This window comes from Strigops habroptila, chromosome 4, assembly GCF_004027225.2.
Source record: "Strigops habroptila isolate Jane chromosome 4, bStrHab1.2.pri, whole genome shotgun sequence".
NCBI classification, from domain to species: Eukaryota; Metazoa; Chordata; class Aves; order Psittaciformes; family Psittacidae; genus Strigops; species Strigops habroptila.
Window position 1 is genome coordinate 3,411,829 of NC_046358.1, and position 25,677 is coordinate 3,437,505.

The 25,677-nt window shown below is 41.8% G+C and overlaps 1 protein-coding gene across 6 annotated transcripts; it reads right to left on the reverse strand.

Annotated features, from left to right (window-relative positions):
* Positions 1 to 25,435, reverse strand: CTTN (cortactin). 6 transcript variants are annotated; one of them, XM_030484037.1, is made up of 15 exons: positions 25,222 to 25,376; positions 22,050 to 22,133; positions 21,548 to 21,621; positions 19,965 to 20,094; positions 16,930 to 17,040; positions 16,505 to 16,559; positions 14,445 to 14,555; positions 13,154 to 13,264; positions 11,398 to 11,453; positions 10,247 to 10,316; positions 9,874 to 10,022; positions 3,587 to 3,676; positions 3,311 to 3,494; positions 2,313 to 2,384; positions 1 to 1,734 (listed from the first exon to the last, which is right to left on the reverse strand). In XM_030484037.1, the coding sequence occupies exons 2-15, from the start codon at positions 22,131 to 22,133 to the stop codon at positions 1,598 to 1,600; spliced, it is 1,434 nt and encodes a 477-aa protein (XP_030339897.1). In that variant the 5' UTR covers positions 25,222 to 25,376; the 3' UTR covers positions 1 to 1,597. The 6 variants fall into 6 exon arrangements, with proteins under 6 accessions (XP_030339897.1, XP_030339894.1, XP_030339899.1 ...); XM_030484034.1 differs by lacking the exon at positions 25,222 to 25,376 and adding an exon at positions 22,708 to 23,200; XM_030484039.1 differs by lacking the exon at positions 13,154 to 13,264 and having other exon boundaries at positions 25,222 to 25,435.
* Between the last annotated feature and the right edge of the window lie 242 nt (positions 25,436 to 25,677).

The window sequence follows — 25,677 nt, forward strand, 5'->3', positions numbered from 1 at the left end:
TTCCATGCAAATGGTTCAAAAAGTTTATTGAATACTTAATTTACAAAAATCATATCCCTATGAGGTGTTCTAGGCAAAATTGGATAAAATAAACTGCATAGAAAACCCAACCCTAGTAATGCAAATACAACATGGAAATGAGACAGAAGGAGGAAAAGAAATATATCATGACACACATAGGACATTCATTGAGGATTGTCCCAACCATCCAAGAATTGGTTCAAACATGATGCCTTCTCCCAAGTTACATTTTACCATTTTATACGGGATTTCTATATTCCCTTGGTCCAAATTTACAGTTTATAATAAATCTTTGCATTCTTTCTTAGTTACTGCACCAGTTCTGCCATTCCCATTTGGATCAGAAGGTGGAAAGAGACAGTACATACACTGAACACGTGCGCTGTTAGATGCAACTTCCTATCTTTGGTAGGGACCCTAAATCTGCAGTGAAGTCGCTTTCTAGAAGGACAAGAATTTCAGGTTAAGTTTTGGCAAAGAACAGGTTTAATTGTTATTTAGTAGAACACTACTGGAAGTTTCTGTTGACCACAGGAAAAGTGTAATTGTCTCTTGTAAGGTTTAATTTATATGGGGTTTAAATCTAATTATTTGTATTAACATTCCTTGACTCAAATATGGTTGCATTAAATGTCATTACTGCACAGCCTGTAAGAGCAAAGGATGTACCGCACACAGCAATTCCATCCTGCCTTTTCCCCCTGTTTAAAGCAGCGAGGCTATTCCTGCAGGTGGTCACACAGATTTGGATGCCAGTTTCCCTTTGAACAAGGAGGAATCTCGCTGAGTGTCTCAACACTTGTATAATAACTTTTCTAAGTTTTCCTGGGAAAGAGGAGGGTGAAACCAAAACACAAAGTAAAGAAATTTGGGACAATCGGTGCTAGAGTGTTTGCAGCCCTCCTCTGGGATAACAGGAACAGGAGGAGCAGGAAAACAATAATAATAAAAATCAATGTAAAAGCCAAGGAACTTCACTTCAAAAGAGAAGGAAAAAGTAACCAGACTGTTTCCTTCCTAACAAACATTAATATTCCATAAATATTGGACAGTATTTGATTAACTGCCATTAGCTGCAAATTTCAAGCATTCTCTTTGCTTTGTCAAGCACTATCTGGAAAAGAAAAGATTATGCACCCCCTCAGCCCTCCTCCCTCCTACTTTAGTGGAAATGCAAATAACCTGCATAGCCATGATTTCCTTAGCTGAAAACATTTAGTGGAAGACTAACTAGACTTACACACTAAGTAAATCTGCTCACTTATGAGTAAAACATGCAATATTACAACAGACAGCCAGTTGTCCTCCAAAAGGCTTTTTATGACAATTGCTAATTTGGCAGAGAGATGTTTCCAAATGCATGAAAATCATTTTAAGAGCCTTAGTGAAGAACATGGTAGTTACAATATATTAGCGATTTCTGTGGCATAAACATTTTAAAAAGCATCAGCAAAGTATTAAATATAAAAGCAATATGTATATACCCCTCCATCCTCAGAAAAGCATCATGATTTGTAGTGTATTAAGTCAGATTTATTGACTGGGGAATTAAGGCATAACCAGTAGACAAGAGTCTTCATTGTCTCAGCTCCACATAGTTGGCAGGGAACAACCCGTAGCGGCCTTTGCAGACACCCCTCCACCAGCCATCATCGATCATTTCTATGTTGGTGATAATGTCATCTGGGTCAAAGGAGATCTCGTCGTCACCCGCTGCAGAGAGAGAGTTGAAGAGGCTCAGTATCCACACAGGGGCAGCTCAGCTACCAACCCACCACTGCTAAACACATCACAGACACCCCTCACCTTGCCCTCTCCCATCAGGGCACCGGGCAATGGCAACCTGTAAAGACACTTCCTCATCCTCTGGCGTGATGGTTCTTACCTACTGCACTTTAAGTGCAACAATTCCTACTTAATGCACTGAGAACCACTTTACTGTCTTGATCTCTCCTCAGAAATAATCAGTCACGATTTTCAACAGCTCTGTTTGCCCAGGGTTTAACAGAGTGTTAACAGTTGGTTAAAAGAGATTTTGAGAACTCCCACTCTTTCCAGAAACAGTGGCTAGTAGTTTTCAGAAGTATTTCAGTGCTATTGCTAAATCACTACATCTTCACAGTTTTATCTCATATATTACTACAAGAGACTACGAGATGGGGGTTGAAACTAGATGATCTTAAAGTCCTTTCCAACCCTAACTATTCTATGAAAGCCAAAGGAAAAATCCAGACTTATCTGTGCAGAACAAAGTTTTCAAAGAGCAGGTTAAAACCAAGAGCTTTGCTTACCAGCTTGATAATCATAAAGGGCTATGGCTGTAATTCCAAGTTCATTTTCATATTCATCATAAGCATTTTCTTCTAGAGAGAGAGAGAGAGATGATAGGAGAAAAATCAAAAGCATGAAGCACACTAGCTATCACCTGGAGTTCCTTCCTGTGGTGCTCCTCCTTTAATTCCACTGCCAACCCACATTGGGCAGGGAACAAACTATGCAGGTTTGACACGTGCTGATGTTCCTTCCGAAGTGGATTTTTTTCCCTACATCGCACAAAATTAAAGCCTGAAGGAAGTGTCCACAAGTAGGTATTTAATAGGGTATAAAATAGACATGATCAGCCTTTTAACACTTTTGTAAATGTGACAGAACAGCCACTGAGCTCAAGATCACTGTGTAAGAGACTATTTAATACAAGTGAAGCATGCATACAGAGGGGAAGATATGGGCCTGTTTTTGTTTAAAAGTCCCAGCTTTTGCTACCACAGCAAGCAGGTTCATTCTTCACACCTCATTTAGTAGCCAGAAAAACAGGAATTCAAAAAACACTTTATCTTGCAGTTTCAATGAGTTTTGGACATCCTTACTCCACTCCATTAAAGGCACACAGCACATCACATCCATTTCAGAGTCCAAGAATTGCTGGCACACTGTTGTGCTTGGCAGGCCAGCGCACATTTTATCTCTGTGCTTTCTTCACAAGCTGAGCTGCATTGCACAGGGGGGGAATGGTGACCATTTCTGAATTTCTTTTTGAACTGATACCCTAGAGAGCACCAGAATTACTGCAACATCATCTCACAAGAGTTAGTTAAGTAATTCCAACCTTGCTCTAGCTGTACCTTCATTTCCTAATTAAAGTTTGCTGGTGGAAAATCTGAGAAGTCTCATCAGATTGAGACTTTAGAAAACTAAGACAGTGTCCTATCAGCACAACGATTCATTAAGTCATTGCACAAGGAAGTAATCTTTATCTTAACAGGTTTAATATCAGAAATAAACATTTTACCTGCTTGGTAATGGTCTCCCGCCCCTGCCACTTCATAGACAGTCTCTGGTTCATATTCTGCCTGTCGCTGACTCACAGCTTCTTGGTAGTCCGACTCTGCAGCTTTGTAGCTGGGCTCTGGCTCACATGCAGCTGAATATGTTGTGCTGTTGTAGGTAGACTCTGCTGCATAGGAAACTGCATCCTGCAGAAATACAGGTGGGTTTGGCAGGGGGTTGTAAACAGGTTCCTACACTTAGGATCAAAAAGCAGGTACTGGAAGTGATTCTAACCAACCTCATAGACTGGGCTTGAGGGTGCCTTCTGCTCAGCTGGCTGCGTGGCAGGCGATGGTGGTGGAGTTTGTTTTTTGGCTTTAGCTTGTTCCTAAATTGAAGAGAAAGAAAAATTTCAGTGCGGTTTAATCACTGATGTCGTGACTCTGAAGAAGAAACAACCCTCCAGTAAGAAAGAAAGACAGCCAGCATACGCGGCAATAAACTGATGCAAGCAGGCAGCAAAGAGGACTGGACTGGCTGGATCATTAGATCTGCCTGAAGGTTTAGTGTTGCTGTACAGCAAAGCCTCAGAAATGCAGCAAAGTAGAAGAGAAAAAAGTGAAGTAACAAACCCTGTGCAGTATGTACACATGCATGTGCTTAAAAATGCTCTTAGGCAGGTTTCCATAGGAGCTGCAGGGTTTGTGTGTCCAATATATTCATTTTGTTCATTCTGCTGGGCCTCATGTCCTGTTTTAGCATAAGTTTAGAGAACATGAAGCCCACGTGTTCTAATTGTACAAGTGATCTATTATCTTTGATTAGAAATGATCCTGCAAGCTCTTGCAGATCTGCAAAACACCTGCCAAGGCAAAAGACTGAATAGCTCAGACAAAACTAAGTCCTAGATACTGACAGTGAGGGATTCAAACATTCAGAAGGGTTCTAAGCAGTAGAAATAAAACCAGTATTGCTCTTGCATTCTGTAACATGGATCCGAATCAAGTGTTCTGGCACTCCAGCAGTTCATGCTGTGCCATCCCACCTGCAAATCAAAGGGCAAGTCCACAATCATCACTCGAAAGCCATTCATTAGGAAGCCAGGATCCCATAGCACAAGAAGTGCAACATTGCTTGCACGAGTTGAGAGACTTCAAAAAGACAGCTATTTTCTTTTGCCTTTCTTGAGCATAGGCGATAAGAAAACTGTGGATCTAGGGCCTAAGTTTCTTCTTTATTGTAGAAAAAGAAGAGAAAATACATGTTATGAGAGACTGTGCACTCCAGTTGTGCACTCCATCAAGCTGTAACTCCCCAAAGGATTCTCAGGATAAATTGCAGTCCAGAGGTGAAGGGGTAGGACTCTGCTACAAAAAAATAATTCTTCCTTGCCTTTGTTTGGCACAGCTCAGGAAAAATACATCTTAACAAAGAAAGCAAAGTGTGTCTTGAGAACAGAGCCAGCTTTGAAGACAATTCAAAGCCCAGTGCTGTCCCTTCTGGAAGCAGTCAGTCCTGATGCAAACAATCCTCCCCCCACTTTTAACTCCTGTGCTACAGGAACAAAAGCAGCAGCAAAGTGTTTCTTAGAAGTGGAATCTAAGTTTGGGGACAAATTAAGTAGCATCAATCCATTAACAATGTCAAACATGGCAACAGTTTGAGTAATTTGTGCTAGGAAATGGGTCTGTACAGTCCAGACTACAGCTTAGGACAGGCACAGAGTAACTGCCATGAAACATTTAAACTGCATTGCCCCCCCTCAGGCTGGGTTTCTTCCTCACTGAAATGCTCCATGGGAATCCTGCCTTGTTCCCTAAGGTAGCAGAGGCTGGCTAAATCATGAGGCACCTGTCAATTCAAACCAGCAGCTAAAGAGCTCCCTGAACACCATTTCACTGTGTGACATATGTGAAAAGCAAAAGAAAAAGGATCACCAGCAAACAGGGCTCTTGGAGGAACGCAGCCCATATGTACTTACCCGCTGTGGGAGTATGTATGCCCACGTGCTTTCTTGAAGTGAGAAAACTTTCTGTCTCTACAAGGAAGTTCACTTAAGTCAAAGTCCATCCCCACGCTTTACAGTAACTGTGGACAGTGTGGCTTGCATCCCTCCCTTTTTCCTGCTCAGCTTGTGAGCAGGGGCAGTGCAGCCAGTGCCATTATAGTTTCCCCTGAAACTCATTCTCCCTCCCTCAGTGCCTGCAGCATCACACAATTAACCATGGAGATGTTCAGGCTGGAAGAACATTAATCATCTGGTTATGGTGAAATTTAAATACCAGCTTTGGGGGAAATATCCAATGTGTCCAGGCAACAGAGTCTTTGATGAAGCACAAGAAAAAAAATCAAGCATAATGGTGTGAATTTAACCCACACTTACAGCAAAAATAACAGTAAAGAAAGTAAGTCACTTCTGAGACAGAATTGGATGGGGGGGGAAGACATAACAGTTCAATGACTCATGAGAACCTGTGTTACTACATTTAAACCCTTCTGGAAAACTGTTTCCTCAGCAGAAGGAAAGCTCAATGAAAAGCTGAAATGGGTAACAAAAGCCTAAATTCACCCAAAATGAACGGCAAGAGAGCTAATGGAGAAGCTGAACCTCTTCCTCCACTACAAACTCATGCAATGAAAGGGAATGCTAAGCAGAAAGCCTGGTTACTTTGGCAAGACACATATGAGCAGTCATCTTCTCACTGGTTAAAAAAATGGCTCCAAATGGGTTGGAATAGGAATAGTCTAATGGAGAGCCACCCAGCATCTGTAGCATGAAGTGGATTGTTTCAACATTGAGATGATCAAGACAGGCAAACTGTTCCACAGCTCAGACTGAGAGAACTGAAGAAGTCACTGAAAGGCAATGAAGGCCCAGTACCAAAATGGACAGGCCACAGTGCCTGGAGACATGGCCATCACACGAAGTACCTCCTTGCATCTTGAGGAACATCAGCGTGCTTGCAGCAAAGGTGCAGAGCACAAAACATACATGAAGTACAGAAAAGATCAGTCTGAGGTATCAGAGTTGCCACATGCCCTAGGAAAGAGACACTTTCATGAAGTAGTAGCCAAGAGGTGAAGCACTAAGATAAAGTATCCTGCAACAAGAGAACTCGTACCACCTGAGACTTGGTAATGAGTCAAGTTTTTCACTTCAGAACATTCACTTTAAGGCCCAGGTGTTCAAGGATGGACTGGTTACAGGGACTGGTCTTTTGCAGAATCCCCTAGAAACAACCAAATCAAAGTAAGGAAGTAACAGTCCTTGGTTGAGGAACGTTGCCTATCAACTACCATCAGCATCCTGAAGGTGACCTAAGAAGCTTCAGAAAGGCCAAGAAGTCCTAAAACCACCAGACACCTTATCTCAGAATGAAGCAGAAGTAGTGATGATGGAATGGAGACACTGCCAGGTGAAAATACAAACCTCAGGGGAAATAAATGAAAGAGCAGAACGAATGCTGAGAAAGCCCATTTTCCCTTGGGACTGATATTTCTTAGCAAGTCTCAGCAGTAACTGGAAGCAAGGGCAAGAAAGGGATCTCATGGGTGCAGAATGGCCTTATTAACAATGCAACACTTGTGATATCCATCACCTTGTATCATGGTTCTTCCTTATTTGGAGGTCTGTAAAAGTATCTGCTAAATTAAATCCTGCAAAGATAACAGTGCTGCTTGCTGTAAGTCACAAGTCTTGATGCTATCCATATCCAATGTGCTGACAGAAGAAAATGAGTGCCAAGAAGAGGGCGATCTCCTGCAGGAGTGAATCTGCACTTTCAAGAGCAATGCACACCTCAAGGTTGTCTCCAAGTTGTGTCCAAAAAGAGTATTTGTTCCCATTCTTCATCACCCCATGGGATAGACCCTAGAGCTGAGGGACTACAGCTCTTTGGTTAGTATTGCAGTCTTGGTGGCAAGGACAAGGCCTTAGAGAAGGTGAGGAGTGAAACATCACTTTGCTAGGGAAGCAGCTAGGTGCTAGACCTAGATCCTGGCAATGTGTAAGCTTAAACACACTGAAACAAACATGCTGGGAACAGTGGACAGTACTTCGGGAGCAGACAGCCTGGCAGAAGCTAGAGGAGTTATAGGGCTACCAGTTGAACAGCTACACCAGAAGGTGATGACACATGCTCACAGCATTTTGCTGTGGCTCTGAGTGAGCAAGTGCTGAGGCATTCAACCGTTCTCATCTGAAAAGCTCCCAGAGCAACTGTACAGGCTGGATGCATTTCAGCTTTACTGCTCTGAGGAGAGGGGAACCAAGAGACTCTCCTCAAGGCAAAGGATCAGCTTTTCTCTGTGTGCTGCAGGATGGTGCCAGTGCTAAGAATGACACAGAGCAGTCCCAGTTGACTGATGCTCAGAGTGGCATCCCAAAGCAGGCTCGATGACCCTATCAAATAGAAAAGACTAAATTCTCAACTTCAGCTCTCTCCCCTCTTCTCCTTTAAGATTTAAGCGTTAAAGGTGTAACAGGACAGTAAAGAAACCCAGTGGTTAGGGTAAGGTATTAAAATTTCACAAAGTCCACAGGGATGAAAGGCAGCATTACAAGAAATTACTGATATACAAAGATGAACTCCCATTCATCTTGTGATATATGCATGCAGTGAGCATATGGCTTCAAGATGTACTGTGTGAGCATAAGGCAAAAGAGGTGATAAGCTGTAAGAAAAAAAACCAAAGCAGCTATCATCACTTTAGATGGAGCGACTTGAGTTATCCTATAAAGCTAGAATTTCCCAGATTAGTTTCAGATCAGAGCTAGGTTACCACAATCCTACCATGCATTTAGTTTTTCATACTTGTAAAACAAATTATTTACGTCAAGTCTGAACTTGTGATAAATCAGACCATACTGATGGAATGGGATGAACACCAGAACCCTGACATCCTGTAACAGCATCCCACTAAGGGGAAGTATCTGCCACATGTGAGAAACCAGTCATTGGGTCTGTCCCATTTGTTGTCAGGCAAAGGACCAAACAGATCTGAAAAACCATCTGACAGTCTTTCCCAGATTCCAAATGTCTCCCAGAGGATGTTGAGACAAGTTCATATGCAAGAAGATGTATTAGTGGGGTCTGCAGTTGGTGGCATACACTGGCTCTAACACTGAAAGATACTTTTGGCAGAAAATAAAAACACAGGAGGAGAAAGCGAGAGATAAGAAAGAAGGAAACAGGAAAACTCCCCCATAGCCAGCCAGGAAGAGCAGTGACAAGAGTCCCAGACAAGTATTCTCCTCTGGAAGGGTCTCTACAGCACAGCAAGAGGCAATGAAGATGTTGATGAGGATGACCATATGACCACTTTTCCTGTGCATCTCCTTGAGTACTATGTGCTTTCAGTAAGGACCTGCTCAATTTCCCTATTGGATATTCCTGCTTGGGACACTATTAGCACTAGTTGTAGCGTTCTATTTTGGTATCCGTGTTTTATAGTCTCAATGCACATGTATGGCTAAGTAGCATTTATTCAGAATTTAAAGGACTATCTCCTTTTGTGTCCTGTGCTTACTCTTCTCTAGTGTAAACAAATATATGTAGAACAAGAAGAGAAGGAGGGGAAAACAGGGACTATTCTTATGCCAGCACCAATTGCTTCCCATTCCCTGCCATAATATCAGGGTTTATTAGTATGAGGCAATGAAATCAGAGTAACAGCATGGGAGTGCAAGGGAAACTGCCACAGAGGCTCTGGACAAACAGTGCTGCAGCAGCTTGCGTGAAAGGTCACACAGCTGCAGACAGAGGCCCTCAGGATTACTGATAAGGCACCTCAGGCATTGTGTAACAAAACAAATCAACAAGAGACAAAGGGTGAGCTACTATTAACACACGAGTCCTCCCACCTCAGCAGCAGAGTTTCACCAAATATACAAATCCTATAAAGCAGCTGAGATGTAGGTTCTGACTAAGCATTTCCTGCAATTATTTTGCTTCTGAATAACACAAAAATCACAAAGCTTTTAACCATGCCAATGCTGAACTAAGATTCTTAATTCCCAAATTAAGATTCAGTTAACACCTGGAAGGTTATTTCCCCTAATCTCATGGGCATGTGCTATACCAATGGATGATACCACCTCCATCTTCCATAATACTGGTTCCAAAAAAACAGCATCACCAACTATCACCATGGTATTAAACTACTTGAACAAGCACTCATATAGGACCACATGTCTCTCCCCTTATGAGCTGCTCTGTGCCCAAGGGAATCTGGCATTTATTACCAAAAGGCACAGCAGAAAAAGGTCAGGCTGCAAATGCCTGTGGTCACGACGAGCTTACATATTTTGGGATAGGCTTAATAACACATACACTATTAAGTGTCCCCCTATCACCCTATCTGATGCCTCATATACATATGGTGCATCTATCAGATGGCTGGAGTTGCAAACAGGTAAAGCACAGGTACAAACACAGGAAAACCAAAGAGCTTTATATCCTGGCTGGAAAAAGGAAATCTCTTCCTTAAAAAGGAAATCTTTTCCTTAAAAGATTCTTTTTTCTCCCAGCATTGCATTGAAACACACAAGACATGCTGCTCAAATGGGATTTGAATCCTACTGACCTCCAGTTTCCTTCGAGCCTCTTCCTGTTCTTGTTTTTCTCTGGCCATTCTTTGTGCTCTCTCAGCTTCTGCCTTCCTTCGGTCTTCCTGCTCTTTTTCCTTGGCTAAGTTTTCAAAGTTAGCTCGGATGCTGCTTGTTTTATTAGCAACTGTAACATTAAATTAAAGTCAAATGTTAAGGTTCTGAATAAAGGTAGCCTGGAATGAGTTTCTAGTACAAATTTCTTCTAGGATTGAACATGTTTCTGCTTTTCTGCTCTCTGAGCTCGCAGCCCATTCAGGAAAGCCCTTTTATCCCTCTTCTATCCCAGTGATATCCTGGGCTTTGGAACATTATTACCTCCAAAGAAAGGATTTGGGGCCACTGCCTTACCAGCTTCTATTGGCTTGGTCTTCTGGTAAGTTGATGCTGGTTTCTCAATATCTTCAAAAGTTGCAGCATTCTATCAGCAAGGAGAAAAACAGTACATTAAAAAACAGCAATTCGTAAAGACATTCGGACAGCTTCAATCTGTGACATTTTATTGTGATATTGCCCCTGGTTTTCAGAACACCAAAACAAAATCAGGAAGAATCAAAACTTGACAAACGGAATAATCCTTTCTGTAAATCGAACTACGTAAGAATTAATCTCCAGGGGCAGGTTTAAACATATTCAAATCCTATTAATTAGAAAACAAATGTAGCTTATGAACAGGTGACTCATCAAAACTAAAAATGAGTCAATGTCCTAAACATTTATTGTGTAGCTGTTGCTGTTCTAACCTATATTGTGCAGGATTTTCATCAAGGTCAAAGCATTCAGTTCCCTTAAAGAAGCAGATATTGTTAAAACAATATTGTATTTGAGAACAATATCAAAACATGAGGGTTTTTTAAATGAATGGTCTTGAGTCCTGAAGGCACAAGTAAAAAGATCCTACAGACTTTCAAACTTTGTTACTTTCTCACTTTTAAATGTCCTACATAAAGCTGAGAATAAATTTATTCAGTAGATAAATCTCAATGAGGACTTCTTTGTGTTCTGTTTTATTAAATTTAAAAATGGACAGGTAGAAGGGGTATCAGCTGCCCTTTCACTGTTACAGAATACTAAATCAAATTACCCTAAAGAGAAGGTTCCTGATAATCAAAGTGGGCAAAGTTGGTAGATATAAGACACCTATTTTAAGCAGGTCAGTAGGATATCCTCGAGATACAAGACACCAGCTAGTTGTTAGAAGACATGAATGAAATGAATAGGTTTTCTCATTCTTTTGTATAAATTTTGCTATTCTTCCATTTCCATGCTTCAGTTTTCCCTACTTAAATATATATACTACACCTATGTACACAGAGACATGTGTGTATAAACTGGCATCAGTTCTGTGTGTAGAAACTGGCTTTTTAAAGATTTAGAAAAGCACAGAACTCTACTGTTAGACTGGAGAAGTATCCAGAAATAGGGAGCTGAACACTACAGGTCCAACCAGACTATTTTGTATCCCTACAGACTATTTGTCATGGCTCTCTTAAGCAACTTACCTTATCCATCCGATCTTTCTGCACACCATACTTCCCACCAAATCCTTTCGCATAATCTAAAAGCAGGATAAAAAGGTTAGAGCAGGGACTTTGTTGCCCCTCCCATCTTTCTGCCAAATGCAAACAGCCATTTCAAATGCAAATAAATAGCCATTTCAGCTGCATGCAGAGGTACAGTGACAGCTGCCAAAGAAAATGCAACGTAGTTTTTGATGCAGAAAGGATATACAAGAGCCTTCAGGTACACCAGCAGATGACAGATTGTGGGCCGCATGCATTCTCTGAGTAAACATTAAGCTGAGGATTGATAAAGTATCAAGCAAGGAAAAAGGGATGAGCCCTTCTAATGCATCACTTCTGTAACACAGCCTTTCACAGCACCAATTCTTAGCCCTCTGCAATAATCGTATAACCTAAGCGATTTTGCATTGCTCAAAGGAGCGATATCGAGTCTTCGGTGACCACAGAGGTGGTGTTTTTTTCTCTTTAACTTGGTAAATTCTATGAATGGCAAGAAAATAGAACAAATTTCTCATTCTAGTGGAATTGTTTGTGATACTCAACTGATGAACATTAAAGTCATTGGTAACAACTCTTGTTCTACACATGGAAAGGGGCAATTCCACAAGACAGCGTGAGCCTGCAACAACTCACCAACACAGAAATGGGGTGGCCATGCTATTCCGTACCACCCTTAGGCTGCACACTCTTCTGCTCACCTGATGCTGACTCCAGCACTTGTTAAGACTCCAAAATCAGTTTTACTCACTAGTGGCATTAACAACAAAAACAACAAATGCCCAAAAAGCAGCTTTCTGCTCTTTGTAGTGAGTTATCCCGAGAGAAAGGTCTGATGAGCATCAGAACCAGCACAACAGAAGCAGAAAGAGTGTGTGGCTTGAAAAACAGTTTTCTGTTGGCAGTGAGCTGTAAGAATGTGCCCTTAGACTCTGTAGATGGACAGGCTTTCCTATACATCCCTGAATACAATTACTCCTTCTCCTCCTAGCCCCAAAACCACTTGGGTCCCCTAGCCAGCTATTTTAGTGTATGTACTTGGGCTCTGCTAAGGCACATCTGATGGTGTATTTGTGTCACCATAGCACTATCAGAATGAACAACCTCATTTTCTTCAGCTTGGTATGTATTTTCAGCCAGAATAAATGTACTAAACTTACATTTTCCTGATCCAGACTTCTCACTTTAAGATAACGGAAAACCAGGAATTCATGGTTTGTACCCCAACTATTTCACAATGAATAAAGAGAGCATGAATAAAGAGTATTTGCTCACCCAAGAACCACAAACATTCCCTATTTCTTGTTTTAAAGACTACAATCATTTTTAAATGATCTTGCCATAACTCATTGCTTGTTACTGGTTACATGCATGGTCCTTAGCTGAATATTTTCCCCACCAATTTTTCCAAGCAAAACTTGACATTTACTCTAAAACTGGTCAGCATGATGCCATTAACATCATACTACTAATAATGTTATTATCACACTGTATATATAACTATTAACTAAATGCATGTTACAGAGCTTTTAACTGAACATTGGCTATCTCTTTCCTGAAAACAGGCTTGCTTTATGTAACATTGGAAGAGTGAAGTGGAAGAACATTGCTAGATCATGTAAGAATAGAAGCGCAAGAAAGTGGCTGCATATTACTAGCATCAATCTACTCAGAGAACTATTTAAGACTGTGTAAGAAGTGGCTGCACTGTTAAGAGAGTAACAAGTGAAAACGGTGCCTTGTTGAGATTCATGCTTGGCTAGTTTCTCCTTGTAATCAAACCCCAGAGCAGATGGGTCCTGCCTTTCTGTCTGTACACCAAATTTCCCTCCGAAGCCACTCTTATAGTCTGAAAAAGCCACATGACACTCAAATTTTTGCAGTATTTTCAATCACCAATAATTTTGGATAGTGAACAAATAATCTCAATATACTTTTGTAAGAGGAAATTCAGAGGAAGTTCCCAGTTGAGATTAGGAAGAGGTCGACATGATTTATCAGACTTAAGAACACCATTCTGAAGTCACAGAATAAAGCACTTCTTAACATTTTTCATAGATACTGCATAATGCACTTGTATTTGATCAACATTACAAACACAAATACACACATTGTATGTTCACCAGAACAAAATAACACACAAAAGGATACAAGAGACTAAAATGTGTGGTTATCAGTGTGGTTAATATTTGTACACTACAGATCTGACTTTTAAAGAGGTGTTAAGGTAGGGTAGAGAGACTATCCTCCAGATATTCCTACACAGCATTGTTTAAAGGAAGAAGGAATATTCCTGCTTCTGCACAGCTTGAGCTAAGAGCTATGATCCATTCCTACTGCTGCCTTAGAAGAGCCATTTTAATATACGGTATAAAATGAAGGCACAAAAAGGGAGGGGGCCTTCAGGTAATCCTCCCAGAACAAATCTGAGGATCACTTTTCATTTATTTAATTAAAAAACAAAACAATTAATTTCATTTCTTTAAGTTAAGGGTGGTGATAGGCAGAAGGCTGGGGAGCAATCGTCACTTTGCAACTTCTCCTCTGGGTACCTGTATTCCATAGGAATAGGCACCTCCACAGGTAATGAGAAAGGACAGCATTAGATATTAGATTTCCCCTGCACAAAAATAGGGGTACATATAACAAAAACTAGAAAAGGAAGATTATTTGTGGAAAATACAAAGAAACTGTTAATGTGTGGTTTGAACAACTCAAGTGAAAAAGGAAAAACCAATCCAGGCTACCTGCAAACTCATAAAGCTTCTCCAGTGAGAATTTATTACTGGAGCGATAAATCTGGAGAAGTCAGAGCTTCTGGGGACTCAGTATCAGATGTGTCAAACCTGCTTTGCAGACACCAGTACAACCAATACACAGCAACCATTCAAACACAGAAAAAGGAGACCCGGGTCAGCTACTGTAAGGCTGTGGCCAAAGATACCACAGGAGGAGGGTTCACACAGGGAAGAGAAATGTCAAAATGAGCGAAGTCAGAAAGAAAGGCAAGGAATTGTGAACTGATATACCTATCTGGGATTCGTGCAGCTGCACTTTCTCCTGGTGATCCCAGCCAAGTGCACATTTGTCTTGTCTGTCTGTCTGCACACCAAACTTGCCTCCAAACCCCTTTACATAATCTGTATGCATGAAGTTTCAGAAAACATTATTGCAGTTTATGACTGTAGAGAGTATTTAATACAAAAAACACAGTAAAATGTTATGGGATAAGTTGCCCTCTCATTAATGACAGTATCTTTCCCTCTTTCCCCTCCCTGCTACACTGCCTCGGCAGAGGGGAAGGACACCCATTCAGTAACTCTGGGATCACGGAGCAAGGAAGCACCACAAATCCAGTGCAGGTTACAGCACACAGACTCAATGATATTCAAAGATGTGAAGAGTCTGATGCACCTCCTCCCTCAAGCTATATGTAGAGCATAGATACAGAAATAATGAAGGACTTGATACCTCCTCTGAATACCACGGATCTGTGCAATTACACATTTATTTCAATAACATCCATACAGACACGAAGTCCTTCGGAAATGTGCTTGTGAAACACTCAGGGACAGAAAGGGCAAAAACACACATTTACCACAAAAAACCCCCCACCCTAACCAAAATACTTTTCCCCAGGTTTAAAAGGCTACTTGATTTGAAGTAGTAGTTTGAAATAAAATGATAAACCACTTTCTGTGATTCATGTTCTATCTGTTTTGCCTTGACATTCAAAGCCAACAGCATTTTTGTCGACTTTGTCCTTGTCAACACCATATTTATCACTAAAGCCCTTGGAATAATCTAGAGATAAGAGTGAAGAATTTTGTTTGTAAGTGTTCAATAACAAAGCATTACCTTGAAAAATTGTGATAATCAGACCTGCTAACATTACATCAGGTATTAAATGAAGAACTGACATCCCCGGTTAATCTTGATTCCAGACATTTAAGTCATAAATACTTCAGAATTCTTTAACTCTTCAGGATGGAAAATGAAATAGCATCATGTGTAGTTCAACTGCTGGGCACTATCAGCAATTCTGCTACTTGATTCCTTGATAAAAGTCTTAAGACACTTAGAGCAAAGTGAACTTCAAAACCTGTGTCAGCAACAGCCTGGATGCTCTTAAACAAACACCCCATGGTACTCTCTGGCATTTCTAGAGTGTAAATTGAGTTTCTTTGAGAGAAACAGAAAACAGATGGCAAAAAAGTCACAATTTTTCAATGAAATGGTTGATTTTTGATCAGACCTGCCTGGAAACCTGACTAGCAACACAATAATAACAACTCTAAATCTGATAAATGCTTCCAAAGTAAGGGCAGTTGGCTCATCACTTAAAACCTGTGGTTTAGGTTTCTTTTTCAGAAGTCAAAGTTTTCAGCAAGCTCAATTTTATTCAGTGTTAACTTTCAGCACATTAGGAGTGCAACAGATGTAAAAAACTAGTATTTTACAACACTGCCTTATCATGACTGCCTACTACCTCGGAGGATGAGCCCACTACCATATGTGCCTACTCGCCCTTCTGTGGCTCATGTTTCTCTGTTTTCAAACCCCACTGCACTCTTGTCCACTCTGTCAGCCTGTACTCTGTATTTTCCACCAAAACCACTTGAGCAGTCTGCATCGACAGTAAAAATAAAATTATGAAGCTTTTAATAGAAACATCTCAGCAGTTGAGGGGAATATCTACTCCTTATTTCCAACAGTGTGCAATACACTAAAAAACAACTCCAAGTCTTCCTAAAATGATCCTCACTTCTAAAAGTTATAATTTTAGAAATGATCATTTCTAAAATGATCCTCACTTCCTTGATCCTCACTTCTAAAAGAAGACTCATGATGACAATCATGATGATGCTATTTCCTTGTCTTAAAACCTCACCGACTCATGAAACAGCTTTGAAATTCATTTTTTCATCTTGTTTTCCTCCCAACTCCCTCACATGTGATTCATTGAAAACATCACTAACAATTGCCTCACTAAACAAGGTCTTTTCCAAACAGTAAAAAAAGAGTAGAGATCTATTCTACTATTTATAAAATACATGTCTCTAGAGAGATGACCACCTCACCACTTTACCTCTTTGGGAGGCATGCTTCTCAGTTTTGCCCTGATATTCAAATCCAACAGCTGACTGGAAGAGAAATGAAATTGCATGACAAAGAGTTAGATAGTAGTAGAAAAACTGCATGCACTTCAGTGGACACAGCACAGAAAGTTCCTGTGTCTTTCCATACTGCTCTGACCTTCTTGATCAGGAGCATAAATACCTACTTAATTTTAGGCCATATTCAACTCATCTTAATTTCCCATTAGGGCCTTTTTCTATCTTGCTTTAAACAGTTATTTATCTCCATAAAAGTCAAGGTTATTTTACTGCTAAACTTCAAATACAGCTGGAAGAGCAGACCAGCATTTTAAAGTACTGGAATTTTTCAGTTGTACATATAAAATGAGAAAGCTAACTACTGGTAGTAGCTGCAGTACGAGATGGAATTGCTTACCTGATCAACTCTGTCGGTTTGTACTCCAAACTTGCCACCAAACCCTTTCACCAAATCCACTTGGGAGCAATGCTTAGAAAGTTTGGCTTGATATTCGTGTCCAACAGCTGACTAAAAAACAAATGGAAAGCTCAGAAACAGCCAGCAGTTCTACACAGTTCTGCATGGAAGAGAAAACACTGCATCATGGAACCTGGGGATAAGCCTCATTACAAATACGCATCACTGCCAGTGTTCTTGTTGAAACTAACTTCCCTGGAAATTGCTACTCACTTGAGAGGTCTTTGAGACCATCACCATGCTACCAATAGAGCCTAGGCAAGGAAGTGCCAAGAAACAGTCTGACAGCAGTGACTGTATTTCATGATGACTGTTTTAAATCCTGCATTTTTACTTTGAAAGCACAGGAATGATAAACAAGAAAGATACAGAGTCTTGATGGTGTTCATGCAGAATCTGAATTAAGGATTAGTCCCAGATAGTAGATTGTGACCAAACACAACTAGAGCTAGGTTTGCCATTGACATTCTTTTAAGGACGGACCCTGATCTTCCACATAAAATCAGGCATCTTTTCTCTATAGATTCTCCTCACTTGTAAAATGGCATCTCAACGTGAAGTGGTGCTTTCACGTTAAAGCAGAGCTCCCCGTGCCAAAGGCATCCCAGCACCATAGCCTCCAATTCAAGCCTGTCCCTGGAACTCAGCTGAACACAGCAAGCTGAGACACAGTTACACCACACTGTGACTGGCTTCAGGTAAGACACAGGGATGTGTAATTACACACCTGCAAGTACATCCAGATAGCATTTGCTAGTGTTACTTTAATCTAGTGTAGGACACCCTTCTAGATCCTGGGATCGATGCTAGAGCCAAGCACCTTGAGGGGTGCATAACATAGCAAAAATGCTTTCTCTTGTCCAGTGCCAAAACTGAGCTCTGACCAGAGCAACTATGCCACTTCAACATTTGAGTCTCAAATGCATATGACTGAGAGGTTGCACCCTGTGACAATCACCTCTCATGACTCAACACCACCACCCATCCCTGCTATACGAGGCAGTTGGCATCTGCATCTGCAGCAGGGAGCCCTCCAAGCAGCTGCCCCAAGTTCTCACCTTTAAGGAAACTGTCTTCTACCAGCACCAGGCAGCTGGACCGAGGTGAATTCATTCGAGGACACAAGGGGTCTAGTGAATAACTTGGCTTTTACAGTATTTACAGGGAACATTCCCAGCACTCAGGAAAGCAAAACATTACCACACATAATGGGTAAAGTAATTGCCAAGTAACAGAACAAGGATGTCAATAATAGGACACTACCTTAACTTACAAGCAATATAAAAGCTCCTTTCTTTTTCTGACTCACGAGTCATACTCTTGTTCATTTTGCAGGTGTTCTGTAGCAGAATAACTGTTAAATGTCACAGAAGAGGCTCCCACTTCCCTTTCTTCTTCCCATTACATTTATGAAAGACATGAAGCTCTGAAAATGCTAGGGTTTATGTGACCTCTCTTTTGCTGTAACAATTGAAGTAGGTGAAGTTTAAGCATGTTGTTTTCTTTATGTGGTACCAGAACTTTCTGAATTTCACCAAACACCAAACATTACCACCAACCCCTTTTTAGAAAAGACTTGGAAAATTATTTTTCTTGGAAATCTGTATTTCAGAGTAATTTGCCTTCATAATTCCTCAGCACAACACCCTGCTACATTTTTAATCGGTTATGGAGGTCTGCCATATAAAATGAGGTAACTGTTCATTTTAAGTCAGCACCAAGGTTTTGCCCTAAATACAGCAAAAACCTGTACGACCACTATGCTGCAGTTACACTCACGGATTTAGGTGAGTCAAGCTTTAACACCAGCACACCTACACAGAGGTATAGATACCTTTGAAGGAGAGATCTTAATGAGGAGGTTTTAGAATTACAGCTATTATTAAAAACCTAATTTATGAACATCTCCTGCCACCAGTATCACTCAGGAGAGGGATAAAGTGCTGATGCCAGGAGCTACACAGGACTAATGACTGAATGTGCTCAGCACTTCTTTCCCAGATTCAAAAGTTAGGCTAGCCTATTTCACTGAGCATTATACAGCAATTTACTCTGAAATATGAGAATCCAGCAAAAATTTAAAGCTGCCAAATTACTACAAACCCAGAAAGTAAATAAAGTAAGAAAATCAAATCATTCTTGTTCAGGAAACAGTCTGGCTCTTACTTTAAGAGTACATGAAAGAAACTAGCCAGAAGTTGATCTGCCTGTCTAACTATCACATGGCTAATAGAATTACCTTAAGAATTATAATTTCTTCTGTTAATAGAGTGTAACTTCAACTGCCATTAAGTCCTTATGTAAAACACGACCATCAGAATGAAGTACAATGATTTTTTTTAAAATACTTGGATTACTTGTCACTGTTGACAGTTTACCACTGTTTAAGAGAGCTGCCCACCCTTTTCTTCATTCTCTGGCACAGAATCGAAACAAAACTGGATTTATTCATGCATGAAGTACTTTGTTAATTTAAAAATATACATTTAGAAACTTGAATCTTGGCTCCAAGGGAATCCACTCAGGACATAAGCATGCAGACTTGCTCTGAAGACAGAGCAAGCATCAAACAAAAACGTGGGCCCCTTGCACATCCCAGAACTTCTCATCATCCAGATATTCCTAATTTGCCACCTGAAATACTTGTTCCTGATGCTTTAAGTGCTTTAGTTCAGTTCTTTCGGTAAGAGCACCTTGATTTATCTGGGGAACAGAACATGATGGCCTGACAGAATTGGGTAGTAGTGGTTACAAGTGTCCTTGATAGAGCACTGTAAGAATGCTGCTTCTGCCATCAAAGGGACCCACCACTGTATATAGCTTATGCCATGACCTCAGCTCCTGCATCTCTGAAAATAGCAAAGTTGGAACAATTTTGCACCTTCACCAAGCTTAACTCACATACATAGTTGTGCTGGCCACAGGCAAGTGAGGCAAGACTTACAATATCATCCCAGGGAAGCATTCATACTTACTTTATCCATGCGATCTTGTTCAACGCCAAATTTCCCTCCATAGCCATGGGAAGCTTTTGGTCCTGTTTCAAGCTCCTTCTCTTTGAGGTTCTGGTGTTCTTGGAATACATTCTCTCTCAGCTCATGAATACTTTAAAGACAGATAATTAAGCAGCAAGTTTTACTAAGAAAGTTTCAGAAGATAACTTCAAAAAGATGCAAAGTAGAAAGATGATAAAAATATCATTTTAATTAAAGTTGGACAACTTGTATTTTTCAAACCCTTCCCGCTTTATCAGTGCACAAAACACTTCATGATATTCTGAGCAACAGAATTTATTCTTAGAATCATAGAATAGCTTGGGCTGGAAAAGACCTTAAGATCATCTAGTTCCAACCTCCTGCCGTGGGCAGGGACACCTTCCACTAGACAAGGTCGCCTTTTTGGACAGTTTTTCTACTGCAAAACATTGGGTTTAAGACTGAAGGGTATTTTGCTACTTGAACAACCAATTACTTAGAATTTCTATGTGCCTGAAACATGTTTTCTTCTAATATCCTAATTCAAGTTCTTTCCAACACTTATTATTTAGATGGCAACTTTTCAGAAGAGGGATCATGTCTTATCAGACAGTCCCTATGGTAACGGGACTCTGATTCTAACTGAGCGTTCTGGACACAGCTGTAATGTAAAAGAAGGATGGAAGGAGACATGTCCCGCCTCTTCCCCAAGTGTTCCCTTGCAATATGCAGGAATTGAACTCACTGTAGCACAGGCTACATATGAGAAGAATAAGCCAAGGTGGTAAACTGCACCTTTAAACACTTCTCACCGGAGTTTAAAGCTTCCTCAGGTGGAATTCAGCCAGTAAGCATCCCCACTGCACTCCAAGTGAGGCAGATGACATTGATCCCTGAAGTAACCCACTTAGTTCAGTCTCTCTCCCTTTGCAGCACTGATGACATTTATTCTTAGCTTTCTACCACGAGGGTTGCTGCCCCAGAAATACACAAGCAAACCCAAAATGAACGTCACAATCACAGATTTCCTTAAACTGCTTTAAAGCTGAGTCTCAGACACTTCTCACAAGAAACACAAGACTCAGAAGATGGATCATTTCTGTCTCATATAGCCCTCCCTGACGCACTCATTTGCTTTTCTGCCAGAGGGCTCAGTTTGTCACTCTGCCAAGAATTTTTATGAGTTTGGTAGCAGTTTTCTCAACAAAGCCTAAGAATTAAGGGACCAAATGTACCCTTAAAGTACCAAACTGGAGCTGCTCAGATCACCCAACAGAAACTTCTCTCCTGGCACTATTGGCTCCGGCCCTAAAACAGAATAAAGAAACCTTCCGGACACAAAGAGGTGGGAAAAATAACATTTACAGTCACAAAGAAAGAGTTAAGAGTCCCTACACCATATTCCTGATCTTCATTTCAGATCTGAAGATACTGACACATTTGAAAGACCAGCAATTCTGGCAAATAATCTTCTACAGAGAGTCTTATTTAATTATGAAGATACAAGTAACTGAGAACATGAGTTGATTAAAAGTCACCTGGGATTGTGACTATTAATAAATTTAAAAAGAGAGCTGCTTTACTTGATGTGCTCTTGATGGCCGGATCCTTTCACAGTTTTAGCCCCCCAGCGCTGTTCTTTCTCACTCACATCATTCTGCAAAAGACACACATAAAGAAGAGTTAAAACCCCAAAGACATCGCCAGTTATCTGCGCTTTAGAGTTCACAGCAAAAGCCTTCAGCAGGGTAAGAGTAAGAAGAGCAGCTACTACCACCCTCACATCTCTTCTGCTGTGAGCCCTGTGCTTTGTCCCCTGCTGAAATGCACAGGGCAGACATTCAAGCCCCAAGAGGCTACAGCTTCTTGATGCAAACCTCTTCCGTACAGACTTCCCTGCAGTACCCAGCCAAGATAAGGTAGTTTTGTTAATCACCCACAGGCACAAAATGCTAATTCTTTGTCTTTAGGCATATGCTCCTATCAGTTTATTTTGCTGAGATATAGCCCCCACCCTGAAGAATTACTCTTTAACACACCACGTTACGCACTTCTGAACGAATCAGTAACATTCAAAAGCCATACCACAAAATCAGGATCCGTCTCCCAGTCATCAGTTCCGTCAACCTGGTTGATACAAACAGCGAGGCCTGCAGTAGCCTTCCACATCTGCAACACCAGCAGAAGCAGCACTGTCACGCTCCAGTCACATGTCAACCCCATTTACACTACGTATAAAGCTGATGCAGATGCAATCCCAAACTCCCAACGAAGGATGTTATTTAACCCCATAAACAGAAGCTACATTTGCAGTGAAAGTCAATTTGACCATTGGCTCTCAAGCTGGCTTGAAAACCCCTTTTAGTTCTCCTACTGCAAAAAGCTTAGGAGCAATCACTGACATGATTTCAAAGAGAACAAGAAAGCCTTTCCTTGATCAAATTAACATCTATCTTCATTCACTGCATTGAAAGACTCCTCTTCAAACAGGTCTCCAAACCAACATCCATTTCCAAAGACTGCTGCTAATTCTAGGTCCTATGCATATATTTAAAGTGTAGGAATGAGGTTTTTTTCCCTCAACCATTAGCAATGATAAGTATGATATTATTCATTACCAGCATAGCCTACGTTATATTACATTATACCTACCCAACCTCATTGCATAATGAGTTTCAGCATTATGAAAGAAATCCAAAGAACTGTAAGAATTTGCATGCAACCTAGACATTAGTCCACCTGCCTGGAACAACCAAGTTACTGTGTTTCTCAGATAATCCCTCGTGAAACACGTACACAAACTCAGTGTCTTCTCTGACTTCCAGGTGAAACAGAGGGTGAGTGCTGGAGTACTGACAGCAAGAGACAAAGTCATAAAAAGGCAAGAAATAACATCTAGAAACAATTCAACACTTTGTGCCAGGCTAATTAATAACATTGGACATCTCACTTTCTGGAAACCTTATCCCCAGTGAAGTATCAAGTTGGACACTTTTAAAGAACACTTTTGTGACTAGTGAGCAGAACAGCTGAGCTGCCAGGAGCTAGTGCTGTATTTTATATCCTTTATTCTAAGTAAACCAAAACAAATGAACTCTAAAAAGCTTTCTCTTCTCCCAGCTTTTCAGGTACATGAGTTAGAGGAAGGATTTCTTTTTTCTCATTTCTATTCCACTACAGTTCAGTTCTTTAACATACCATCATTCTGTCCACTTACCCTTCTCTAATTAAGAAGAAATTATTATGGACTAGTTCATTCATAATATATGGATAATTCAGTAGGTAGAATGAAAATTCTCTTTTGGATGCATAGCTAACAATCCATAGGTAAAGTGCATAGAGAAAAAAAAAAAACAGCCTGGCAGAATGAGCCGATGAGCCACTTGTAAGGGGCATTCCAGAAATTTCAGGACTGGTAACAAGAACGAGAGCAACTGCTAGTCAAACACCAAGATAGCAAGTGAGAGAGTGGCCTGGAAGGAGGGTATAAGAGCAGAGCAGATGATATCCTGATAAAAGCTTTCCCCTTATGCTTCTTCGGGTTTCCCATCTCTGAATTCCTACAGAAATTAAAGAATTAGGCTTTGTTATATTACTTAATATTCTGAAAACTTGTGAGACTGCAAGTTTATAATACGAACCTTTAGAACACTGGCATTTTACCATTCTCCTTAGAATATCCTGTCTAAAGCCTTCTCATCATATCTCAGGCTCTCCTACCCTTTAGTTTGCCACATGGCCATCACTAAATCAAATCTCTCACAAAAGAAAGTGCTGGAAAGCAGAACCAAACCAGCTCAATAACGAAACTCAACGTGGGGTGCAAGTTCTAACTTTGTCACCAAACCTAAGAGGGATGGTTTGGATCCCTCCCCCTATGCTCCACCATGCTGCATGCTCTGCAATTCATACAGAAATGGAATTCAGGTGCCAAGAGCTGAAGTGCAGGTGTGCATGGTTACTCTGTATTTGGTGCAAAACACAACTTGGTTCATGCATTCACTCGATTCCTTTAGTTTGCTTTGCACATTCAGCTGTGTTCAAGCATTTAAAAGAACAAAAGCTAGATCTTCTAGGTCTAGAAATCCAGATTTCTTTGCTTCCCCCTCAAACTCTCACAAACAATAAGGAAGGAAAAAAGGACTTCATGTGCACACCCTTACAAAATCCAGAATCCACCACGTTTCTGCCTAAATTATGCACATGAACGCCAACATCTTTCCACACCTCAACCCTGCATTCGATAAAGTGAATTACAAAAGGGAGCTCAGCAGCTTAGTAACAAGGGATCCCAGTTAAGACCTCCGATTGCTGGTGGGGAGCTGACAGGAATAAGCCTGGTTTCTGCAGCAGCTTCCTATTCCAGCTTCTCTTCCAAAACAGAATGGGGAGAAACATGATCTCTTTATGAGTCACTGACTCACATGGTCAAATTTCTGAAGGAAAAAGAAAACGCTGCGGTTCAAAGTGAGACTAAATATACGCTTTGTGTTTATCTGGCCAGCTCTGCCCCTCACCGCTGTTATGACTAACCAGCGGTCACACCGCCCTACCCAGCACCTTTAGCGGCACCTCGGGAACTCCCCTCAACCCAGAGCCTAGGATAAACTCCTGGAAAGAACAAAGGGAGGGAAATGGCAACACTTTAAGCCCAGACACAGCACTGCAGGCGAAGGGAAACCAGCAGCAGCTCTAGGTCGACGCCAAGGCACCTCGCACTTGTCCTGGACCCTTGGTTGCCATTCCCCCTGGGCGCTGAGGGAGATTCCTCTCTTTTCCGAGGGCACAATAACCTCAGACCCCACTTTGGCTGGCCATAGCGTGGCTCACCCCCTTGCCCCCTTCTCCAAGCCCCCTAAAGCCCTCAGCAGACACTTTTTGTTCTTTCAAGTTACCAGCTCCGGGGCTTTTATCCCTGGGCAGCTTCATGGAGTTTAAAACAACAAAAGAAGCGACAGTCACGTACCCCCGGCTCGGCCTTTCCCCGGCAGAGCGACCAGCGCCCTCCGGCCGCCTCACAGCCCCTCAGCTCCCCTCAGGGCGGCCGGGCCTGCGGACAAGGCCGCGCGCCCCCCAACACCAACACCGACCCGGCCCGGGCCCCCTCAGCCCTCGCCCGGCCCAACGCAGCCGCCCCGCCGGGCTCCCCCCATCGCTCCGCACCACCTGCACAAGGGGGTGTGGGGGTACGGCCCGCGGGCTCCCCGCTCCAAAGCGAGCCGGGGACCCCTCCGCGACCCATCCCCGCCGCGCTTACGCTGGCGCCCGCCCTCTGCTGCCTCCTCCTGCGGCCGCTGCTGCCCTGGCTCCCCGCCGGTGCTTCCCAGGCTGGCGGCGGCTGCTGCTGCTGCAATTTCCGCTTCTCCCGAGCTCCCACTTCCTCTTCCCGCACGGCGGGGCGGCTCCAGGTGGGAGAGGGACCCGCCCCGGCCTCCCTGTAACACCGCCCCGCAGGGGGACGCGGCTGTGGGACGGGCAGGCAGAGCCGCGGCAGCTGCAGCGCTGCTGTGAGGCGAGGGGTGGGAAAGGAGACGAGTACAGAGGGGACTATATATATAATTATGTTTATAATATATAAATATATACATTTCTATATAAATATTGTATAATATTTATAGTGTAGCCGCTCCTCTCCCTAGCTCTTAAAAGCGCTTTGTCCAAGCACTGCCACATCAAAAATGCACCGTCAGGAATCTGAAAATGGCTACAGCAG

Bases quoted from the DNA above. Each gene is read 5' to 3' on its own strand.
- CTTN (XM_030484034.1), bottom strand. From the start codon at position 22,902: ATGTTATTAATTAGCCTGGCACAAAGTGTTGAATTGTTTCTAGATGTT. The intron at 20,095-21,547 runs GTAAAGCAGCTC...CTGTCTTTAAAG, and splicing joins GGCCATCAAGAGCACATCAA to TATTCATGAGCTGAGAGAGA. The intron at 10,317-11,397 runs GTAAGTTGCTTA...CCTTGCTGATAG, and splicing joins AGAAAGATCGGATGGATAAG to AATGCTGCAACTTTTGAAGA.